The sequence below is a fragment of the Rhinolophus sinicus genome, chromosome 14, assembly GCF_057876585.1.
Source record: "Rhinolophus sinicus isolate RSI-liver-muscle chromosome 14, RSI-T2T, whole genome shotgun sequence".
In the NCBI taxonomy this organism is placed as follows: domain Eukaryota; kingdom Metazoa; phylum Chordata; class Mammalia; order Chiroptera; family Rhinolophidae; genus Rhinolophus; species Rhinolophus sinicus.
Window position 1 is genome coordinate 32,461,363 of NC_142514.1, and position 18,855 is coordinate 32,480,217.

Genomic DNA, 18,855 nt, shown 5'->3' on the forward strand with positions numbered 1-18,855 from the left:
GAAGCAGGAATGGGATACCAGTTAAGAGATGGTTGAGAGGCGAAGGAGGGACCATGATGGCTTAGATTGCAATACCAAAAACCAAGAAGATTTTTCATAACTTATTTAGCAGCAGAACTTGACCTAACTTGAACTCTTCTGGTGATAAAATTGAATTGAGACTCTAGAGTTTTTAACACATTTACTGTGGCTATCATACATTTTGCTATAGAAAATTTAATGTGTTTTGTTGCCACCCTAGTCTTTGATGGGGGTGTGATACACGTATAATATATAATATGTACATACTATTACTTTCATATCCCCACCCAAATTCTGATTTCTAAAACATGACTAAATCCAAAGTTTTTGTTTAAATAAGAGATTGTAAGCATATGTCTGTGGAGATAGTGAAAAACAGTTGTATTCTGGATATATTTCAAACTTAGAGACATTAAAAATCCTGATGGATGGGATGTGGGCTATGTGAAAACAGAGGAGTCCATAAGTCCAGGGTTTTGGTCTGAACAACCAGAGAATAGAATTACCATCACCTGAAATGGGAAAGGCTGTGGATGGAGTCAGTTTGGGGCATGTTGGATTTGAGATGTAGAGTAGGCTATTGGTTATACGTGTGAGGAGTTTGGGAGACAGGTCTGGGAAGGAGAACTCTTATGAAGTTTTGGAGGGGAGGGTAAATTGGTTCAGTTGTTTTGGGGAGCAATTTGTGATGCTTATGACTCAGTTCCACATCAAGTGTGCACTTCTAAGATTTTTATTATACATTTGCATGAGGAAATAAGTACAAGCATGTTTATAAGAGCAATGTTTTGATGGAGAAGAAAAACATGGAAAGAAAATTAAGTTTCCATATACTGAAGAATGTGTAAATAGTGTATTACTGTAGATTAATGAACTTCAGTGAAATACAATTGACCCTTAGACAACATAGGTTTGAACTGCATGGGTCCACTTATACATGGATTGTTTTCAAGAAATATACAGTTGGCCCTCTGTTTCTCCAGGTTTCACATCTGTGGATTTAACCAACTGTGGATGGAAAACAGTATTTTCTATCCACAGTTGGGAATTGGGGATATGGAGGGCTGACTGTGTGCATTGCTCTATGCCATTTTATATGAGGGATTTTGGTATCTGCAGGAGTTTGGTATCCGTGGATTTTGGTATCTGCAGGGAGTCTTGGAACAAATCCCCTGCAGATCCTGACGAACAACTGTAATGTATAAAGATTTTTTACTATGTGGGGTTGGTACCCCTAACCCCCACATTGTTCAAAGTCAACTGTACATCCACATGGGTGAATCTCCCAATTATAATGTTGATCGATGTAAGAAGAATGAATACATACAATTTGAAACCATGTATATATAATTTAAAAACAACACTTTAATTATTGAATATATATGTTATAAAATATAATACACATATGGAAAAGATAAACAGAAAATTAGGAGTAGTTAATTGGGGACTAGTGGGAGGTGCGACTTGATAGATTTGGAAAGCAAGTCACAGGGGCTCCAGCTGATATTTGTAAGGGTTCTTTCTCATGCCAGTGGTACAGTGTTATTCCTTTTATATTCCTGACGCTAATGATACGAACACTTTACAATTTGGCAGCGGTTAATGGCTAGCCCAAGCAGTGCCTGGAATCTACACTGGCAAGATGGTTCCATCTAGTGGGGAAAGTGCTGCAAGTATTCTGAGACATTCCTTTTGGGAAGGAAGAATAGAGGTGATATTATACTTAACCTGACTGTTCTTTATTTCACTAAAATTAAGAAACAAAGGAAAAGGTTATCATTTAGAAATATTTAGGCTTTGCCATTATTAAGATAGTACTATAAATCTGAAGGACATTTATTACAGACCTGTAGGACTCAGATGGGTCCTTTTTTCTGTGTAATATATATATTTGTGTTTTGTTTTTCAGAAGGAGTTGAGTCTTCCAAGAAGAGGCAGCTTGTAAGTAGATGATTATTACCGTTATGATTATGATTATGACCATGATCTGCTTAGGAATTCCTCCTGGGGACTGTTCCCAGTATTGCATAGAGGAAAAACACACTTTCATGAGTGTGGTTTTTTTGTCCTGTGCATTCCTATCTTGTCCAGGGAAGCCAGTGGGCGAGCAACTTCTTATACTAAGTCATTTTCCCCTCTCCCCCATCCTTCCCCACCCCAAATCCTCTTCTCTGTCTCAATTTTTGCCTAGCATTTGGGGAAAGCTGCCACTTAAATACCCATCACAATCTTATACTTAATAGTGTTTTGGGATTTACTGTGTTTTAGTAAACTAAAGCTTTTTGAGAATGTTAAAATTGAAATTCTTGGTATCTGCATCTATCCCATAACATGGTACTAGGGGAGATGCCAACTTTTCTGACAAGCTGGGGCAAGGGCAGCAGCTAAGTTTGGGGACAGGGTTGGAATAGGGCTTTCTTTCACGTTTGCTCTAGTCTGGCTTTAGCGCTGGGGGGGAATTGATGAATAATCTTTGTCCCTGGATTTTAATTTCTTGTATTTTCTTGGCCTGCTTTTTCTCTAAGAATTCTGTTGGGGAAGTACCGCAAATTTGGATAATCAGAATCATCTAGAATGCTTGTTAAAATGCAGGTTTTGAACTTATTTGTATTAGAATCTCCATGTTGGGGCCCAAGAACCTGTATTTTATGTACCTGTACCCAACACCCACCATCATTTCGCTAAGAAGCCAAATTTGGGAAGCACCAAGGAAATAGGGCTATGATAAAACCAGTGACTTTGAACGTTTTCTAAAATAGAAATATATGAGATGTAATTGAGGAGGACACAACAGTATCCATATTTATTAAGTATACTTTATGTATATATCATATTTTTTTGATGTATGAAACACATGATAATTCTATTATAGTCACTTTAGGGTTTTGTTTTGTAAAAATGTTCTAGTGATTAAGTTGTCCTCTGAGAATTTTGTAAAGTCCTTTCTCTGGTTTCTAAAAGCTCATTGTGATTTGATATAAAGAGACTGGAATTATGCATCAGAAAACTCCTAGTGTTCAGTCTTGGCTGTGTCACTTAATTAGCTTTGTAAACATCGACTAATAATCACCTCATCTCTCTAAAACTCATTTGCCTTATCTATAAATGAAGGTCATGATACCTGTTTTTCTTTTCCTTATAGCTAATAGGAGGATCACTTAATATATGTGACAGTACTTCTTATAGTTTTATTCTAAGGTGTGTTAGTTTTAGAATTCTTGTAAACATATTGGGTTAAGTTTGGATGAATTTTAATATTTGAGAGCCTCATTTCTTTCTTTAAATTCACTTTCAGCAGGGGATCTCAATTCAAGGTTTGCAAGTGTCCCGAGTCTTCTAAAAACTGGGCAAGGGCACTAGTAGGACTCTAATGGAGCGATACACCGAGTAGATATACATGACTGAGAAGGAGTGGCTTTTCAGTATCATGTTCAGCAAATATTTGTACTTAGTCACTTCGTACTATTTCTGGCTTTTGGGTTTTTGGTGTGTGTTTTTTCTATCTTTGTTTTTTTTTTTTTGTTCCCTGTTTGAAGGTTCTCTGAGATTTGCCTTTGCTTGAAATTAGGTGAAATGAATTAAGGCTTGAGGTAGATAGCTTCTTCCAGGAATGTGTGCCTCCAATGAATGGAGTTTGCTGAGGAGGAGAAGGAAGAATATCTTGTGAAAATGATTTTTATTTGAAACTGGAGGGATTATTGGATCATTTTAGTTTTAAACTAGAGGAATCTCTTGGTTGTTTTAGTGGTATTTAAAGTTAGGCCTACTCTAACAGCCGTAAAATATTTAATTAATAATGTTTAGAAATAAATAACTAAATAAATACTTTTTGAATAAAGTAACTCACATTTAAACAATTGATCATTCAGTAAATACACATTAATACCTACTATGTGTTGGGCACTATCTAAATTCTGAAGTTGTAAGATTCAATTAGATACATTTCTCTATTTTGAGGATTTATAGTTAAGTAAACCAGAAGTTCCTCAGTACAAACAATACTTTCTTAAATCTTTAATATTGGAGGAGTAGAAAAAGTTTTATTCTGGAAGGTATCCAGAAAACATGGATACTAATCTAGGCTTTGCCACTAGTAAATCATGTGTGGTTTCAACAGGAACCATCAGTTCTGGACCTGAATTGCGTCATTGTAAAATGAGGGGATTGGCTTACCTGATCTTTATGCTTAGTCATCTCTCCAAATAATTGAAGCTCCATGGTACCTCTCTGCATAGAGCTGGGCAAGTTTTTGTAGGGTAGGGAGTGTGCAGTAGGCGGCAAAGTATGGCTTAGCGTTTGCAGTAAAGAAGCCAGGAAGGTAAGGACCACAAAGCATAAGATGTTTGAATAAGTTTAATATTTAAAAGTTTGTAGTAAGTGTGAAGAAGCTGATGGTAATAAAACAAGTGACTTACCATTGCCCCGTTGCGTTACAATGGACAGAACTCAATAATGGATTTCTAGATGTGTGTGATATCTTGGCATTATCAAAATACACTCTTTCACCCAACAAGTAATTCCTCCAATGCCTACAAATTGATAAGTGGAAGTATAGCATAGAAATAAAGAACTTGGGCTTGAGTGTTCGGCAGACCTGGATTTGAGTCTTGGCACTATCATTTATTAATTTTTTGTTTTGTTTTGTTTTTTGTTAAAAACAGGTTACTATATTTTTGTTTGTGTTTTTGCCTCCATTCATTTGTTCATTTTTTTCAAATTAATCCATCTATCCATGCATCCACCATACTGTATTTATTCAGTTCTTATTATGTGCAGGCACTATTCTATATACTGGAGATAACATTAGTGTTTAACCAAAGTTCCTGCTGTCATGGAACTTCCATTCTATTCAAGAGAGACAGACAAACAAAAACATAATATGGTATGTCATATGATGTTAAATAATATGAAGAAAAATAAAACCAGATAAGAGATATGAGGGTATGTGTTTTTGTGGGGTAGGGGTTGAAAATTTAAATTGTGTTGTCTAGGAATTTTCTCATTAAGGTGACATTTGAGCAAAGAAAAGGAATCTGGAAAGAGTGATGTTGAGATGTGTGTCTCCATGGCAAGAGCATTCCAGGTAGAGGATATAACATGTGCCAAGGTCCCGAGGTAGGAACATGTTTCACATGTTGGAGTATAGCAAGGAGGCCAGGGTGGCTCTTGGTGCATGAACATTGGTAGTGGGATGGTGGGGTGGTGGGGTGGGGCTGGATTTTGTAGTATCTTATAGGCCATAGAATAGACTTGGTATTTTACACTGATTAGGACAGAAAGGCAATGGGTAGTTTTAAACAGAGAAATTATGTGATCAGTCACAGGGTTGTTGTTTTTTTTTGGGGGGGGAGCAATTTGTTTTATTGAGATAAATTCACATACCATATAACCACCATTTAAGAGTACAATTCAGTGGTTTTTAGTGTATTCACAGGGTTGTATGACTATTACCCTGTTTCCCCAAAAATAATTATAGTAAAATAAGACCAGGTCTTACATTAATTTTTGCTCCCAAAATTAGAGCTGATTGTCCGGCTAGGTCTTTTTTTCGGGGAAACACAGTACCACTGTAATTTTCCTATTTTCAACATTATATGTAAATGGAATTATATAATATGTGGCCTCATGTGATTGGCTTCTTTCACTTAGTATAATTTTTTTCAAGATTCATCCATGTTTTAGCATGAGTCAATACGTCATACCTTTTCAAGGCTAAATCATGTCTGTTGTATGTATATACATTTATTTTGTTTATACATTATCTGTTAATGGACATTTGGGTTGGTTTCACCTTTTGGCTATTTATTGTGAATAATGCTGCTATGAGCATTGTTCAGTTATTTGTTTGAGTCCCTGTTTTCAATTGTTTGGGGTACACATCTAGAAGTAGAATTGTTGGATTGTATGAGATTTCTGTTTACCTTTCTGAGAAACCACCAGACTGTTTTACATAGCAGCTGCACCATCTTACATTCCCACCAGCAATACACCAGGGTTCCAATTTCTCCACATCCTAGCCAACACTTTTTATTTTCCATTTTTTAAATAATAGCCCCCCACCCCCTTTTTGGCTGATACCTGAGTTTACTTTAAATGTCCTGGAAGGTGTCTCCTTTGGTGAGAGGGTCCCAAGGAATAGTTGTTGTCATAAACCACTTAAGCCAAACAGTGTTTACAGCAATCGTAAATAAATGTACACTTCAAATTCAAATAGCCATGTCAACATTTCCAAGTATCAGTGCTAGGATTTAAAATTTTGACTTTTGGAAAAGGATAAGTATCTCTCATTCAGGGTATGTCCATTCAGACTCTTCAATCACATTTCTTAAGCCATTATCTCTAATAACAGCCATTTTAATAGGCGTGGAATGGTTTCTCATTTTGGTTTTAATTTGCATTTTCCTAATTATTGGTGATGTTGAGCATCTTTTCAAAATGTGCTTATTGATCATTTGTAAACCTGCTTTGGAGAAATCAAATCCTTTGCCCATTTTTTAATTAGGTTGTTTTTTTTGTTTAGTTCTTTATATATTCTAAATATTAAACTCTTGTCAGCTATATGATTTGCATATATTTTCTCCATTCTTTGGGTTGCTTTTTAACTCTCTTGATAGTGTCCATGATGCACAAAAGTTTTTAATTTTGATGAAGTATAATTTATCTTTTTGTTGGTGCTTGTGCTTTTGGTATCATATCCTAGAAATCATTGCCAAATCCAAAGTCATAAATACTTCCTCCCTATGTTTTCTTCTAAGAATTTCATAGTGTTAGCTCTTATGTTTAGGTCTTTAACCCATTTTGAGTTAATTTTTGTTTATGGTATAAGGTAAGTGTCTGACTTCATTCTTTTGCATATGAGTATCTAGTTTTCTCTATTTGTTGAAAAGACTGTCTATACCCCATTGAATGATCTTAGCGCTATCTTGTCAAAAATATTTGACTATATATGTGAATATTTATTTTTGGGTTCTCTATTCCATTGGTCCATATGTTTGTCCTTATGCTAATGCCAGTTTTGATTACTGGAGCATTTAATAAGTTTTGAAATCAGGAAGTGTGAAATCAAAGTACCAACTGTGTTCTTCAAAATTGTTATGGCTATTCAGGGTTTCTTATGATTCCATATGAATGTTAGGATGAGTTTCTCTATTTCTGTAAAAACATTGTTGGGGTTTTGATAGGGATTATATTGAACTTGCAGATCAATTTGGGTACTATTGTCATCTTAATGATATTAAATCTTCCAATCCATGAACAAGGTATATTTCTCAATTTATTTAAATCTAATTTCTTTCAGAAATGTTTTATAGTTTTCAGTGTGCACATCTTTTACCTCTTTAGTTGAATTTATTTCTAAATATTTTACTCTTTGCAATGCTATTATAAATGGATTGTTTCTTAAATTGTTTTTATTATTTATTGTTATAACTGATTTTTTTGTGTTGGTTTTGTATCCCACAGCTTTGAATTTGTTCCTCCTTGTGATTTTTATATGCATTTCCCTAATGACTAATGATATTGAGAATCTTTCTGTATACTTATTGGCTATTTGTGTATCTTTGGAGAGATATCTATTCAAGTCCTTTTCCATTTTTTATTTGAGTTATTTGTCTTTTTATTGTTGAATTGTAAGGGTACTTATATATTCTGTATACTAGACCCTTAACATACTTATATACATGGTTTGCAAATATTTTTTCACATTCTCTGGGTTATTTCATTTTTCTTTGTAGTGATTTTTGATGCACAGAAGTTTGTAATTTTGATGAAGTCCAGTTTATCTGCTTTTTCTTTGATTGTGTTTTTGATATCATATCTAAGAAACCATTGCCTAATTCAAGGTCTGATTTGTTCTTGGGCCTTAATTTATAAAGGTAACTTAGTGATGACCCAGAGACCAATGCTATTAAAAGAAGAATTTATTACTTACAGTTTCCCCAAGAGAAGGGGTTATGCCATGCCATGCAGAGCCACATGGAGAAAGTACATAAAGGTTTGGTTAGAAGAGGCAGAAAGGAGCAAGGGGAAAGCCTAAGCCAAAGCCTTTTTTGGGGTTTCTGCAGCAAAGGCAAAGCAGGACAGGGTAAATCGTTTAAGATTGGTTACTTTCAATAATGTTGGCGGGCTCTGGGCTATAGGGTTGTCTTTAGTTGTCTGGTATTTCACCCTGAGTGAGATAAGGCAGGGGAAATACTGGCTTGATGTGTGAAAATTTGATAAAAGAGGTGGTTGGAAGTATAGACTCAGGATTGAGTGGAGAGTTTATAATAGGATTTTTGCACACCTACAAAAACTGGATTGCAGGGGAGATGTTTGGCTGTTAGCTTGGCCCTGTAATTCATGGATGCCAAATAGACAAATACAAGATCTTAGAAAACGTAGAACAAGTGATTATTGTGACGATTTACGTTTGTTTCCTTTTAAGGGTTTTAGCTCTTACTTTAGGTCTTTCATTCATTGTTAAGTTTTATATGTGGTGTAAGGTAAGGATCTGATTTTATTCTTTTGAATATTGATAGCTGTTGTCCCAGTACCATTTGTTGAAACAATTGTTCTTTCCCTATTGAATAGTAGTAATCTTAGGTTTTAACAAGATCACTGGCTGCTCAGACTGTAGGGAGGGCAGGAGTGATAACTGGGAAGTAAGTGAGGAAACCGTTACAAAATTCAGTCAAGGTGATGGTGGCTTAGACAGGGTAGTAGCAGGTGAGGTGGTGAGAGGTGATTGGAGTCTGGATGTATTTTGTAAAGAGAGCTGACAGGAATTGAAAGTGACTGCAAGGTTTTAGAGCTGAGTAGCTAGATGGATATGGTTGCCATTTACTGGGCAAGATGGGAAATATTGTGAGTAGAGCAGGGTTTGTTGTTATTTTTGTTCTTGGGACAGGCAGGAGTGGGGTTGTTGGAGGAATCAGGACTTTGGTGCTTGATTAACATCCAAGAAAGAGTGTTGATAAGGCAATTGTATATATGAATTTGGGATCAAAGGTGAGATCTGATCTGGAGGTATGCATTCAGGGATTAACAGTATATAGATGATATTTAAAGTTATGACATTGGACGAGATAAACTACTGAAGTGCGACTTGAGTGTGGTCAGCTTACCTGTGATGGTCAATGAACTGTTTGTTACCAGTTTGCATTAGTTAAGTACAGAAATCTAGAGTAAGCAATTTGACATTGTTGTAACCTTCAGGCATTTGATTATTTTTATGTTAATTCATATTTATTATATTTTACAATGTTTTATGATGGATTAAAAGTTTCACCTGGTCCTTCACCATACCTAGTTTGAGAAGCACTGGTCTGGTGGTTGAGTTTAGGTACAAAAGAAAAGAGGTCTAGGGACTTAGCCCTGGCGGTACTTTAGTATTTACTGTTTGGGAGAAAAGGAGAAAGCATCAATAAAGACCTACAAGGAGCAGCTAGTGAAGTTGGAAGAAAATTGGAGGGGAGTGGTGCTTCCAAGAAGAAAGTGTGCCAAATACTTCTGAAAGGTTATGTAAAGGAAACAACTAAGAATTGACCTTAGGGTTTAGTAATGGGGATGTCCCTGTTGGTGACTTTGGCGAGCCATATTGATGAGAGATGGATCCAAAGCTTGATTCGAATGGGTTCAAGAGAATGGGAGGCAGTATTACCTACTATGTAATAATTTGCATTAAAAATGTTTAACCTCAGTTGAATATCTGAAAAAATAATCAGAAAAGTCCAAATTGAGGGGCTAATCTGTAGAACTACTGGTCTGAACTCTGCAAAAAATGTTGACGTTGTGAAAGATCAAGAAAAAAGACAAAGGATGTGTTCTAAATTACTGGAGTCAAAAGAGACCTGGTGAATAAATGTAATACTTGATTCTTGGTTGGATGCTGAATTTTAAAAAATAGTTGAAGGACGTTATCAAGACAACTGAAAAAATTTGAATGTGAACTTTTATTAGATAATATTATTGTATCAGTGTTAAACTTCCTTAGTGTGACGATGTTTGTGTTGGTTCTCCCTTGTTCTAAGGCCAAGGATGATAATTGTAGAAGTATTTGAGGGATGAGGTGTTATAATGCTTACAACTGATTTTCAAGTGGTTCAGCTAATTAACAAAAAGTGTGTGTGTGTGTGTGTGTGTGTGCAGAGAGAGAGAGGAGAGAAAAAAGCAAATGTAGCAAAATGTTAACAGTCGTTAAATCTAAGTGGTGGGTATATAGCATTTCATTTAATTATTCTTGTTATTTTTCTGATATTTTGAGGACTAGTTAATGAGTATATATACTATACTTTCAAAGAGTTTTGCTGAAAAGAGGGTCATAGAAATCAGGTGATAGCTGGAATAGGTTATGGAGCTGAGTCCCCTCACCCCACTTTAAAAATATAAATGGGAGATACTATATCATGTTTGTATGTCAGTGAAATTATCCAATAGAGAAGGAAAAGCTGATGCAGGAGAGGAGGGAACAATTGCTGGAATGTTCTTGAATAGATAAGAATGGAGGACATCGAGGTACATGTGGAAATAATGGCCTTAGACAGGAGCACTGACAGTTTGTCCACAGTAGCCTCAGTTGCCTCAATTTATCTGTAAAAGATTATGCACATAAAGTGTATGGCATGGCGCCTGAAATTAAGCACTTAGCTATTTGTTATTGTTACAGAATTTAGCTCAATGCCTGTTACTAGTAAACTTTCAAACAATGGTGGTTGTTAATTATTGTTTTTATTATTAGCAGGCCATAGTTATTTGGTCGACATTTTAAATTCTTAAGAGAAACAAATTAGTAAGATCCTAAATGAAGTTAAATGAACAAATAGTGTGCCTTAGAAAAGACACAGGACATTCATGGTTGGCTTTGGTCATATTAGGAAAGAGAGCAACTAAATTCCACTCTGGGGAATGTGAACATCCAGACCTGCAATGATTATGAAAGTTCTTTTGGCCTGGCTCATACCACTCATTTTACATATAGCTTCCTGAAATTAAATCATTTTCATTTTTAGAAAGCTATTTCATATTTAACCCCATCTGGATATTTTTTAATATATTAAAAAATCTAGTCTAGAATATCAGACCTAGAGGACTTGTTGAAAGTATATACATATATCCGTGGAAAAAGAATTGAAAGACAATGAAGTTCTAAATCTATTTGTATTTGTTTATCCAAGGTATTGCAGTTTGCTTTTGCTCAAATGAAATAGCTCTAAATGGCTTTCTTTGCCCAGCTTTGTAAAGGGGACCTCCTTTTGGAAATTCCTTTCAAATAGGGTTGGGTTTTTTTGGTTGTGAAATTCAGTAGCAATTTCAGTACTTACTTAGGAGCTCAATGTAAGTGGTGTTTATGTCTCTAGTTACCCAGAAAGTTAAGCTTTTCTAATATCTATTACAACTTAAGGTGATTGTCCTCATATTTCTTGAAATGTCTTTGCTTTATTTCTTTGAAGCTGTGAGCATTCAGTGGAGGTAAAGAATGGACTATAGGAGTGAAGAAGTAGCTGTAGCACCTGTTATGGGGGGGAGGGGTGTGCACGCAGGCACACGCATGCCTGTTGCTATGAGTTGCCTTTATTCTTAGAGTCCTTGAGGGTAGTTCTCCTTTTGCATTGTAGACTTACTAATTTGGGCAGTGGACTTGGACATCAGATCTTAGATGAAAGTAAATGCCAGGTGTCTGCAGTGATAGGCAGTGGGCTGGGAGGAGTACCAGCGGCTCAAGGATATGATGTGTCAAACTTTGTCCCTGTGAAACTGACATGTGAAACAGTGTCATGTACTTTCCCACTCTGATGTAATTTGATGGTATTTGCCTGGATAAATGCTTCTGGGGAATGTGCTAAAAAGAGATACCACCTGCTACACACAGTAAATGCTTTGTGTGGTATCAGTGGTGCCTGATACAGGGCTTTAGTTTCTCTGTGAACTTTGAAAAATCAGGAAATTTAGGGACTGTGTAGGCCAGAATGATAGCTTTGTGTTACATTTAATGGTCTTTTTTTATTGGGCTTACAAGGGAAATGATCTCACATAGGTTCTTCAGTGGGAAGGCAGGAATTGGCAGGAGTTGGCAGGGATGGAGCAGTAATCATCACTAATTTCCCAGCAGGAATCATTTTGTTGTTAAAAATATATATGTGGTTGTCAGTGAGCCATAAGTATGGACACAGGACCTGAAAATTGAAACTCAAAAATCCTTTTGTTACTATTATGTTGAGAACAGCTATTGTTATGCTAATCACCCTCACATTTATATGTCTAGACCTCACAATTACCAATTCAGTATAATCAATTTGGATATCTCAGAAACATCTCAACTTCAGCTTTTATAAAACTGATCATTGTCTTTCTCAAAAACCTACTTCTCTCTTATTCTCTAGCTTATTAATGGTACCACTTCCTCAAGATAGAAAACAATTACTCTTATTACTTTCCTATTCTTCACACCCACAACTCCTTTCTATTATACCTCTCAAGTCTCTCGTAATTTTCTCTACTTCTTTCTCCTACCACTGCTTTGTCCACATCGTCCAAGCCATTGTGCTCTCTTGCCTCTGCTGCTGCTGTAACGTCCTAATTGGTCTTTCTTTGTCTGACTTTGCTTACCCCCAGTCCACCCATCCATCATACAGTAGCCAGAGAAGGCTTTTTCAAGTGCACATTTGATTATTAGATGTTTTTTAAACTTGTTTAATGAATTGTTTATTACTCTTAGGATCACGCCTGAAAGTCTTGACATGGCCTATAAAACGATCTGCACAATCTGCTTCCTGTCTTTATCTGCGTATTTTGCATAATATGTTCCCTGTACCTGGAATATTCTTTCTCACATCTATACGTGGCTAGCTCCTACTTATTCATCAATTCTCAGCTTACATCTCACTTCCTTAAGGCTTTTCTGACTTCATATCTTGCTGTCCCTAGACTAAAGTTGGATTTCCCAGAATGTATCTTCATTAAACCCTGTGCTTTTTCTTTATAGCTCTTACAGCAATTGTAAATAGTTATTTGTCTGTATTTTCCTGTTGGATGGTCTATTAGTTTGCTTGGGCTGCCAAAACAAAATACCACAGGCTGGGTGGTTTAACAACAGAAATTTATTTTCTCACAGTTCTGGAAGCTAGATGTCCAAGAGCAAGGTGCTGGCCTGGTTGTTTTCCAGAGAGGGCTTTCCAAAGAGCACTGTGTGCTCAGGGTGTGTGTGTGTGTGTGTGTGTGTGTGTGTGTGAGAGAGAGAGAGAGAGAGAGAGAGAGACAGAGAGAGAGACAGAGAGAGAGACAGAGAGACAGAGAGAGAGAGAGACAGAGAGAGAGAGAGAGAGAGAGAGAGACAAAGAGAGAGAGAGAGAGAGAGAGAGAGACAAAGAGAGAGAGAGAGAGAGAGAGAGAGAGAGAGAGAGAGACAGAGAGAGAAGGAAAATGGAAGGAGGGGAGAGGGAGAATATCTTCTTCCTTTTATAAGGCCACCAGTTGTATTGGATTAGGGCCCTACTCTTATGACCTCATTTAACCTTAATTACCTTCTAAAGATCCTGTCTCCAAATATAGTCACAATGGGGTTAGGGTTTCAAGGTGTGAATTTGGGGGGGACACAATTCGGTCCATAGCAGATGGTGAATTCAGTACCATGTTGTGTGGTACAGTACTCTGTCCTTAGGGCAGAGTACAGAGTTTAACACATAGTAGACAATCACTTAGGTCCGTTATTAACGAGGCCTGGGACAAGCATACAAATGGAGCTATAAATGTTTAAAAGTTTTAAATAAAGCTTACAAACTATAAAATAAAATATGTTGTATATGTAAAATAAAACATCTTCCTAATTTGAGAAATACAGTTTCAAATTAACAAAAAGAAATTGTAAAGCTATTGATTTTAAAAAAGAAACATGTTAAATATTTTATTTAACTCAGTATTAATAAGGGTACCAGGCAGATGTCGCAGCCAGTTCGGAGGAGAAGTGAAAGAAGCACAAATTTATATGTCGTAAAGAAATGTTGAAATAAATTTATAAATGGTTACAAAACTGGATTTTTGTGGGCAGAAGAGAAGTCAGTTGAGCCTCCACTATACAGAATTTATTTGCATATCTGTAGACAAGAACTATTTTGTATCTCTATCAGTTATTTATAACTTACAGAGTTCTAAAATAGCTCAAAGGCAGTAAAAGACTAGAATCAAATAAATCAAATAATGATTCTCTTAAACAATCATCAGAAAATTATATTTTTCTTTGCTTATACCAAGTTTCCTTACAGTCTCCCCCACCCATTTGATCTAAAACAGGGGTGTCCAAACTTTTTCAACGTTTTTTTACCAAGGGCCATATGCAGTAAAATACACAAACAGCCGGGCCACTCACTTGAGGTGAAGTAGTATTGCCTCACCTGGTTTATTTAAGTAAACGAAATATATTTTTGGAATTTGCTGTGGGCCAATTAAAAATGGATTGCGGGGCCGGCCCGGTGGCTCAGGAGGTTAGAGCCCCATGCTCCTATAAATAACTCCGAAGGCTGCCGGTTCGATTCCCACATGGGCCAGTGGGCTCTCAACCACAAGGTTGCCAGTTCAATTCCTCGAGTCCCGCAAGGGATGGTGGGCTCTGCTCCCTGCAACTAAGGTTGAACACAGCACCTTGAGCTGAGCTGCCACTGAGCTCCCAGATGGCTCAGTTGGTTGGAGCGCATCCTCTCAACCACAAGGTTGCCGGTTCGACTCCCGCAAGGGATGGTGGGCTGTGCCCCCTGCAACTAGCAACACTGGACCTGGAGCTGAGCTGCGCCCTCCACAACTAAGACTGAAAGAACAACAACTTGACTTGGAAAAAAAGGCCTGGAAGTACACAGTGTTCCCCAATAAAGTCCTGTTCCCCTTCCCCAAAAAAAAAAAAAAAAGAAATGCTGATGAAAGGAAAAAAAAAAAAAAAGGATTGCGACCGCAGTTGGCCTGCGGGCCGCAGTTTGGACACCCCTGATCTAAAGCAATATCAAATATTATTCTTGATTACAAAACAAAGTTGGTCTCAAGTTTGGCCTGGTTATTTACATAGGGTAGCAATAATGTTAATTTACCATACAGACCTTCTTAAGTTTGCTGGAAATTTTATTAAAAATCTCAGATTGAACTTTTAAAAGCCTCTATTATTTGTATTTCGAGGTTAGAAAGCCAATCTTAAGAAATCATTAAATTTCATCTGTGGTACCTATAAATCTGGGTGACTTCGTCTCTTCTTGAGGTCCCCAAAATGTCACAGGGTCCTGGGCCTGCCAGGGAGTGATCTTCCTCACCACCTATAAGTCTGGACCTTGTAAGGCCAGAAACATGGTCAGTTTTCCTAGGAGGGTGTGTAAGTGTTGACTCCATAAAGTCAACCATAGTTCCTTAAAAGTGGCTTATTATACCTGATTAAGTAAGCATCATTCTCAAATATGACATTTCAGTCAAAGCCTTGGTTGCATAACCATTTTTCACAATTATATTTTAAGGGCATACAGTAAGGATATTCAGTAAGACTTTCTTAAATCTCACTGGGGAGAGAGTCAGCAAGAATCAGACATGACAAAAAGCAAAGACTACTAAATTATTAAAGGTTTAGATAGCTTAAGAAGGAAGAGAGCAGGCTTTCTTATATATCCAGGAAATAGACATTAAGACAGTATTCCAAACAAATATTAATAACCTCAGTTATCCCTCACTCAGTCCTTTGTAGTTCATTCTCATTTCACTGGACCTGAGGTTAGTAGTCTGCTTCTTGACTAAAAAGAGTTCTGGAAATTCTGACTCAGTCCATTGGAATGGTCTGGAAGTTGTCCAGCTGTCCAAGCAATGGCATCAGAAGCTTGTACCCAAGAGTCTATTCTTTGAAGTGTCAATAGTTTGAAATACCTGCTACAGTCTTTTTCCATGGGTCTCAGAGACAGGCCTTGTGGAGAACAGACTCTGGCTTCCAGTTGATTGCAGAGCCTTCAGACTAGCATCAGTGTAAAACAAAATCTCTGTTTAGATGACAGAGACTTAAAATAATTGGTCAGTTTATTACTGATAATTTTTAAGTGTGGAAGTTTTGATGAGAGTTCATAACAAGAATAATGAAGCTAACAAGGGAATTACGTTGTTTCTGTGGTATGTAAAATAAGAGTAATAAAGCCAATTCAAAAAAGTTTTAGCAAATGTCTCTAAGAGTAGTTCTTTTCAAAGAAGAAAGTGACTATTACACCTGATTTATAAAACATGGATGGACATAATTTTTACACAGGAAAATATCTTGATATATAACATATAATAATCTAATGGCATAATGTACATACCAAGAACATACCAAAATTATACTAAGGATATAAAGTGGAAAGATTCAGTGAATCTGGAGTAAATCCTAGACATCTGTATTTTTATAAAACTTCATTGACCTAGAAAATGCTAGATTCAAATTTTAGAAATCAGGTTGTTACCAAATAAACATTTAAATAATAACTTAAGAAATTAAGACTGAAAACACTAAACTGTTATTTTCTAAAATCTGGCAAAATATCATGAGGATTCATAAACAGAAGCATTCTCATATTATGGGTAACAAGGGCATTTACAAATCTCTAGGAACTTCCCATAAATTACACAGTTTCTAGAATATTTATATTAATAGCATTTTACTTGTACAGATTTAAACTAGGGAAGGTTGAGCATCTTTTCTGATTTGACAACTTTCCCCATGAAACGCATGAATAGTAAAATATCAAATAAACCTAATTGTTTCTAGTACCTCTCCATAATTGTGAAAGAACATTTCTTGTGATTTTTTCCAGGGATGCTCTGAAATATGTCAAAGATAGTTTTAGGTAGTAAAAATATACTGAAAGTTTTATTTTACTGTTTTTCTATATTTAGGATCTGATTTTGAGAAGTCAGAATTTCAAGAGTTGTCAGTGGAAATACTTAACAATAGGAGTGTTGGTACTTGAGAAACAATAACCCGTTACTTACTCAAGGTGACAATAAAACATTTAAAAATGAAAATATGGTAACACACTTTTGAATAACCACAGCTTTTTTTTTTAATGAGGAATCTTGTTGTTTGCTTTCTTAAGTAATTAAGGACATAATAAATCAGTCTAAAGCAAAGAAAGTTATTCTAGCAAGACACAAAATATATGCTATCTAGACATATTACACAGGAAAAAGGAATAACTTTTAATACTATATGCTAAGACAGTAAACTGTAAACCAAGGAGACCAGCCAATCAAAATTGAGCAAACTTTGCTAGGATTTTAGCAAATTCATAGCTTTTCAGACTCATGGCATGGTATTATTAACCATGGCAAACAAAATTCACTTATCCAACTTTTGTTCTTCATTATTCTCCTTCGTATTCTGGAATTTATTTACACCTTACTTGAGGACAGTTCTTAAGGGGGTCGTCAAGGTCTGATTTAATTTTATAATAATATCAAGATAATATTAAGATGCAGTGCATTTATCATTGCTGTCTTCAAATCAATGAGTAAGCATTTAAAAATGTCTCAGAAGGCCCATCCAATCCCAGTCAATCTACTGAACCAAGAAAGTTAATAATAAGTGTATTTTGAGGTACTAAGTTTTGGGATTATTTGTTAAGTACTGTTTTAGACTGAATGTTTATGTCCTCCCGGAGTTCATATGTTGAAGCTCTTAATCTGATTGGGTTTGGAGTGGGGCCTTTGGGAGGTAATTAGATTTAGATGAGGTCATGAGGGTGGGCCACTCATGATAGGATTAGTGTCCTTATTAGAAGAGAGAGAGAGACCCCTTCCTGCCTCTCTCCTTCTTTTCCTTCCTCCTTCTCTCCCTCCCTCCTTCCCTTTTCTCTCTCTTTATGGCACTATAGATTATTTTTGCTTGTGATAGAATTTCATATAAGTGAAAATTATACAGTCTCTACTCTTGTATTTGGCTTCCTTCATGTTTCAGTACTCCTGTTCATTTTAATGCTTAGTATTTCCATGTGTGAATATACCACTGTTTGTTTGATGGATATTGGGGTTGTTTCCAGTTTTTGGCTATTATGAATAAAGCTGCTATGACCATTCATGTACAAGTCTTTATGGACATAGGTTTTCATTTTTCTTGGGTATACGTGTATACCTGGGAGTGTTGAGACCTTAAAAAAGGTATCTTAGTCATTGCACCACCAATGGGAGTAACTTATCAGCCATAAACAAACCTAAAACAAAACCCAATTATATAGAGGAAAATTAAAATTAGAAAAGTTAGAGAGTAAGTGAGCTTGAGATTCATCCCCAGGATCCAACTTCAGATTTACACCTAGAAGCCAAGAAAAGACATGCCTGGGAAGCCTACATATGAGGTGCACTTCTCTCATGTGACTCTGTGAGGTGAATCCATCCAGCATTGTGGTGGACTTCTAGTACTGTTTAACAGGTAATTTTCCAAAAAAGATGAAAATAGATTTAAAAAATTTTAATTGTGTTATTTTGACAATGCCAGATTAATAAGCTTTCTTGAGTCATTTTGTTTTTTAGATTTAAAAAAAAGTCAGGTTCTGTTTAGAGAGTATTTGTTTGCTGTAGCAGTAGAAATTGGAATTGGCAATATATATATATATATTAAAGCAATGCATAGATTTAGAAATGAACCATGAGTTTCACACATCAAACTTGGTAATTGAGTCTGATGATAAATTATTGTTGTCACAGAAGATATTATAATATTTTAATGTTACTTTATAAATTGCAATTTCACTCTCTTAAAGTCTAGGGCCATAATTTCTTCAGATCTTTTTTAATCTTTTCAGTGCTGGGATATTTGAAAGAAAACCAAACATAGAGGCTGTGCTTAGATTAAACCTTGATCTGTAATGGTCC

General features: G+C 36.1%; 1 protein-coding gene across 8 annotated transcripts in view; it reads left to right on the forward strand.

The window, feature by feature from the left end:
* MAST2 (microtubule associated serine/threonine kinase 2) overlaps window positions 1-18,855 on the forward strand; it is a 181,809-nt gene that overhangs the window by 72,136 nt on the left and 90,818 nt on the right. For all 8 annotated transcript variants that reach the window (XM_019749394.2, XM_019749395.2, XM_019749392.2 and 5 more), the window contains one exon: window positions 1,931-1,962. In XM_019749394.2, coding sequence (XP_019604953.2) covers window positions 1,931-1,962 — 32 coding nt within the window. The remainder of the gene's footprint in view (window positions 1-1,930; window positions 1,963-18,855) is intronic.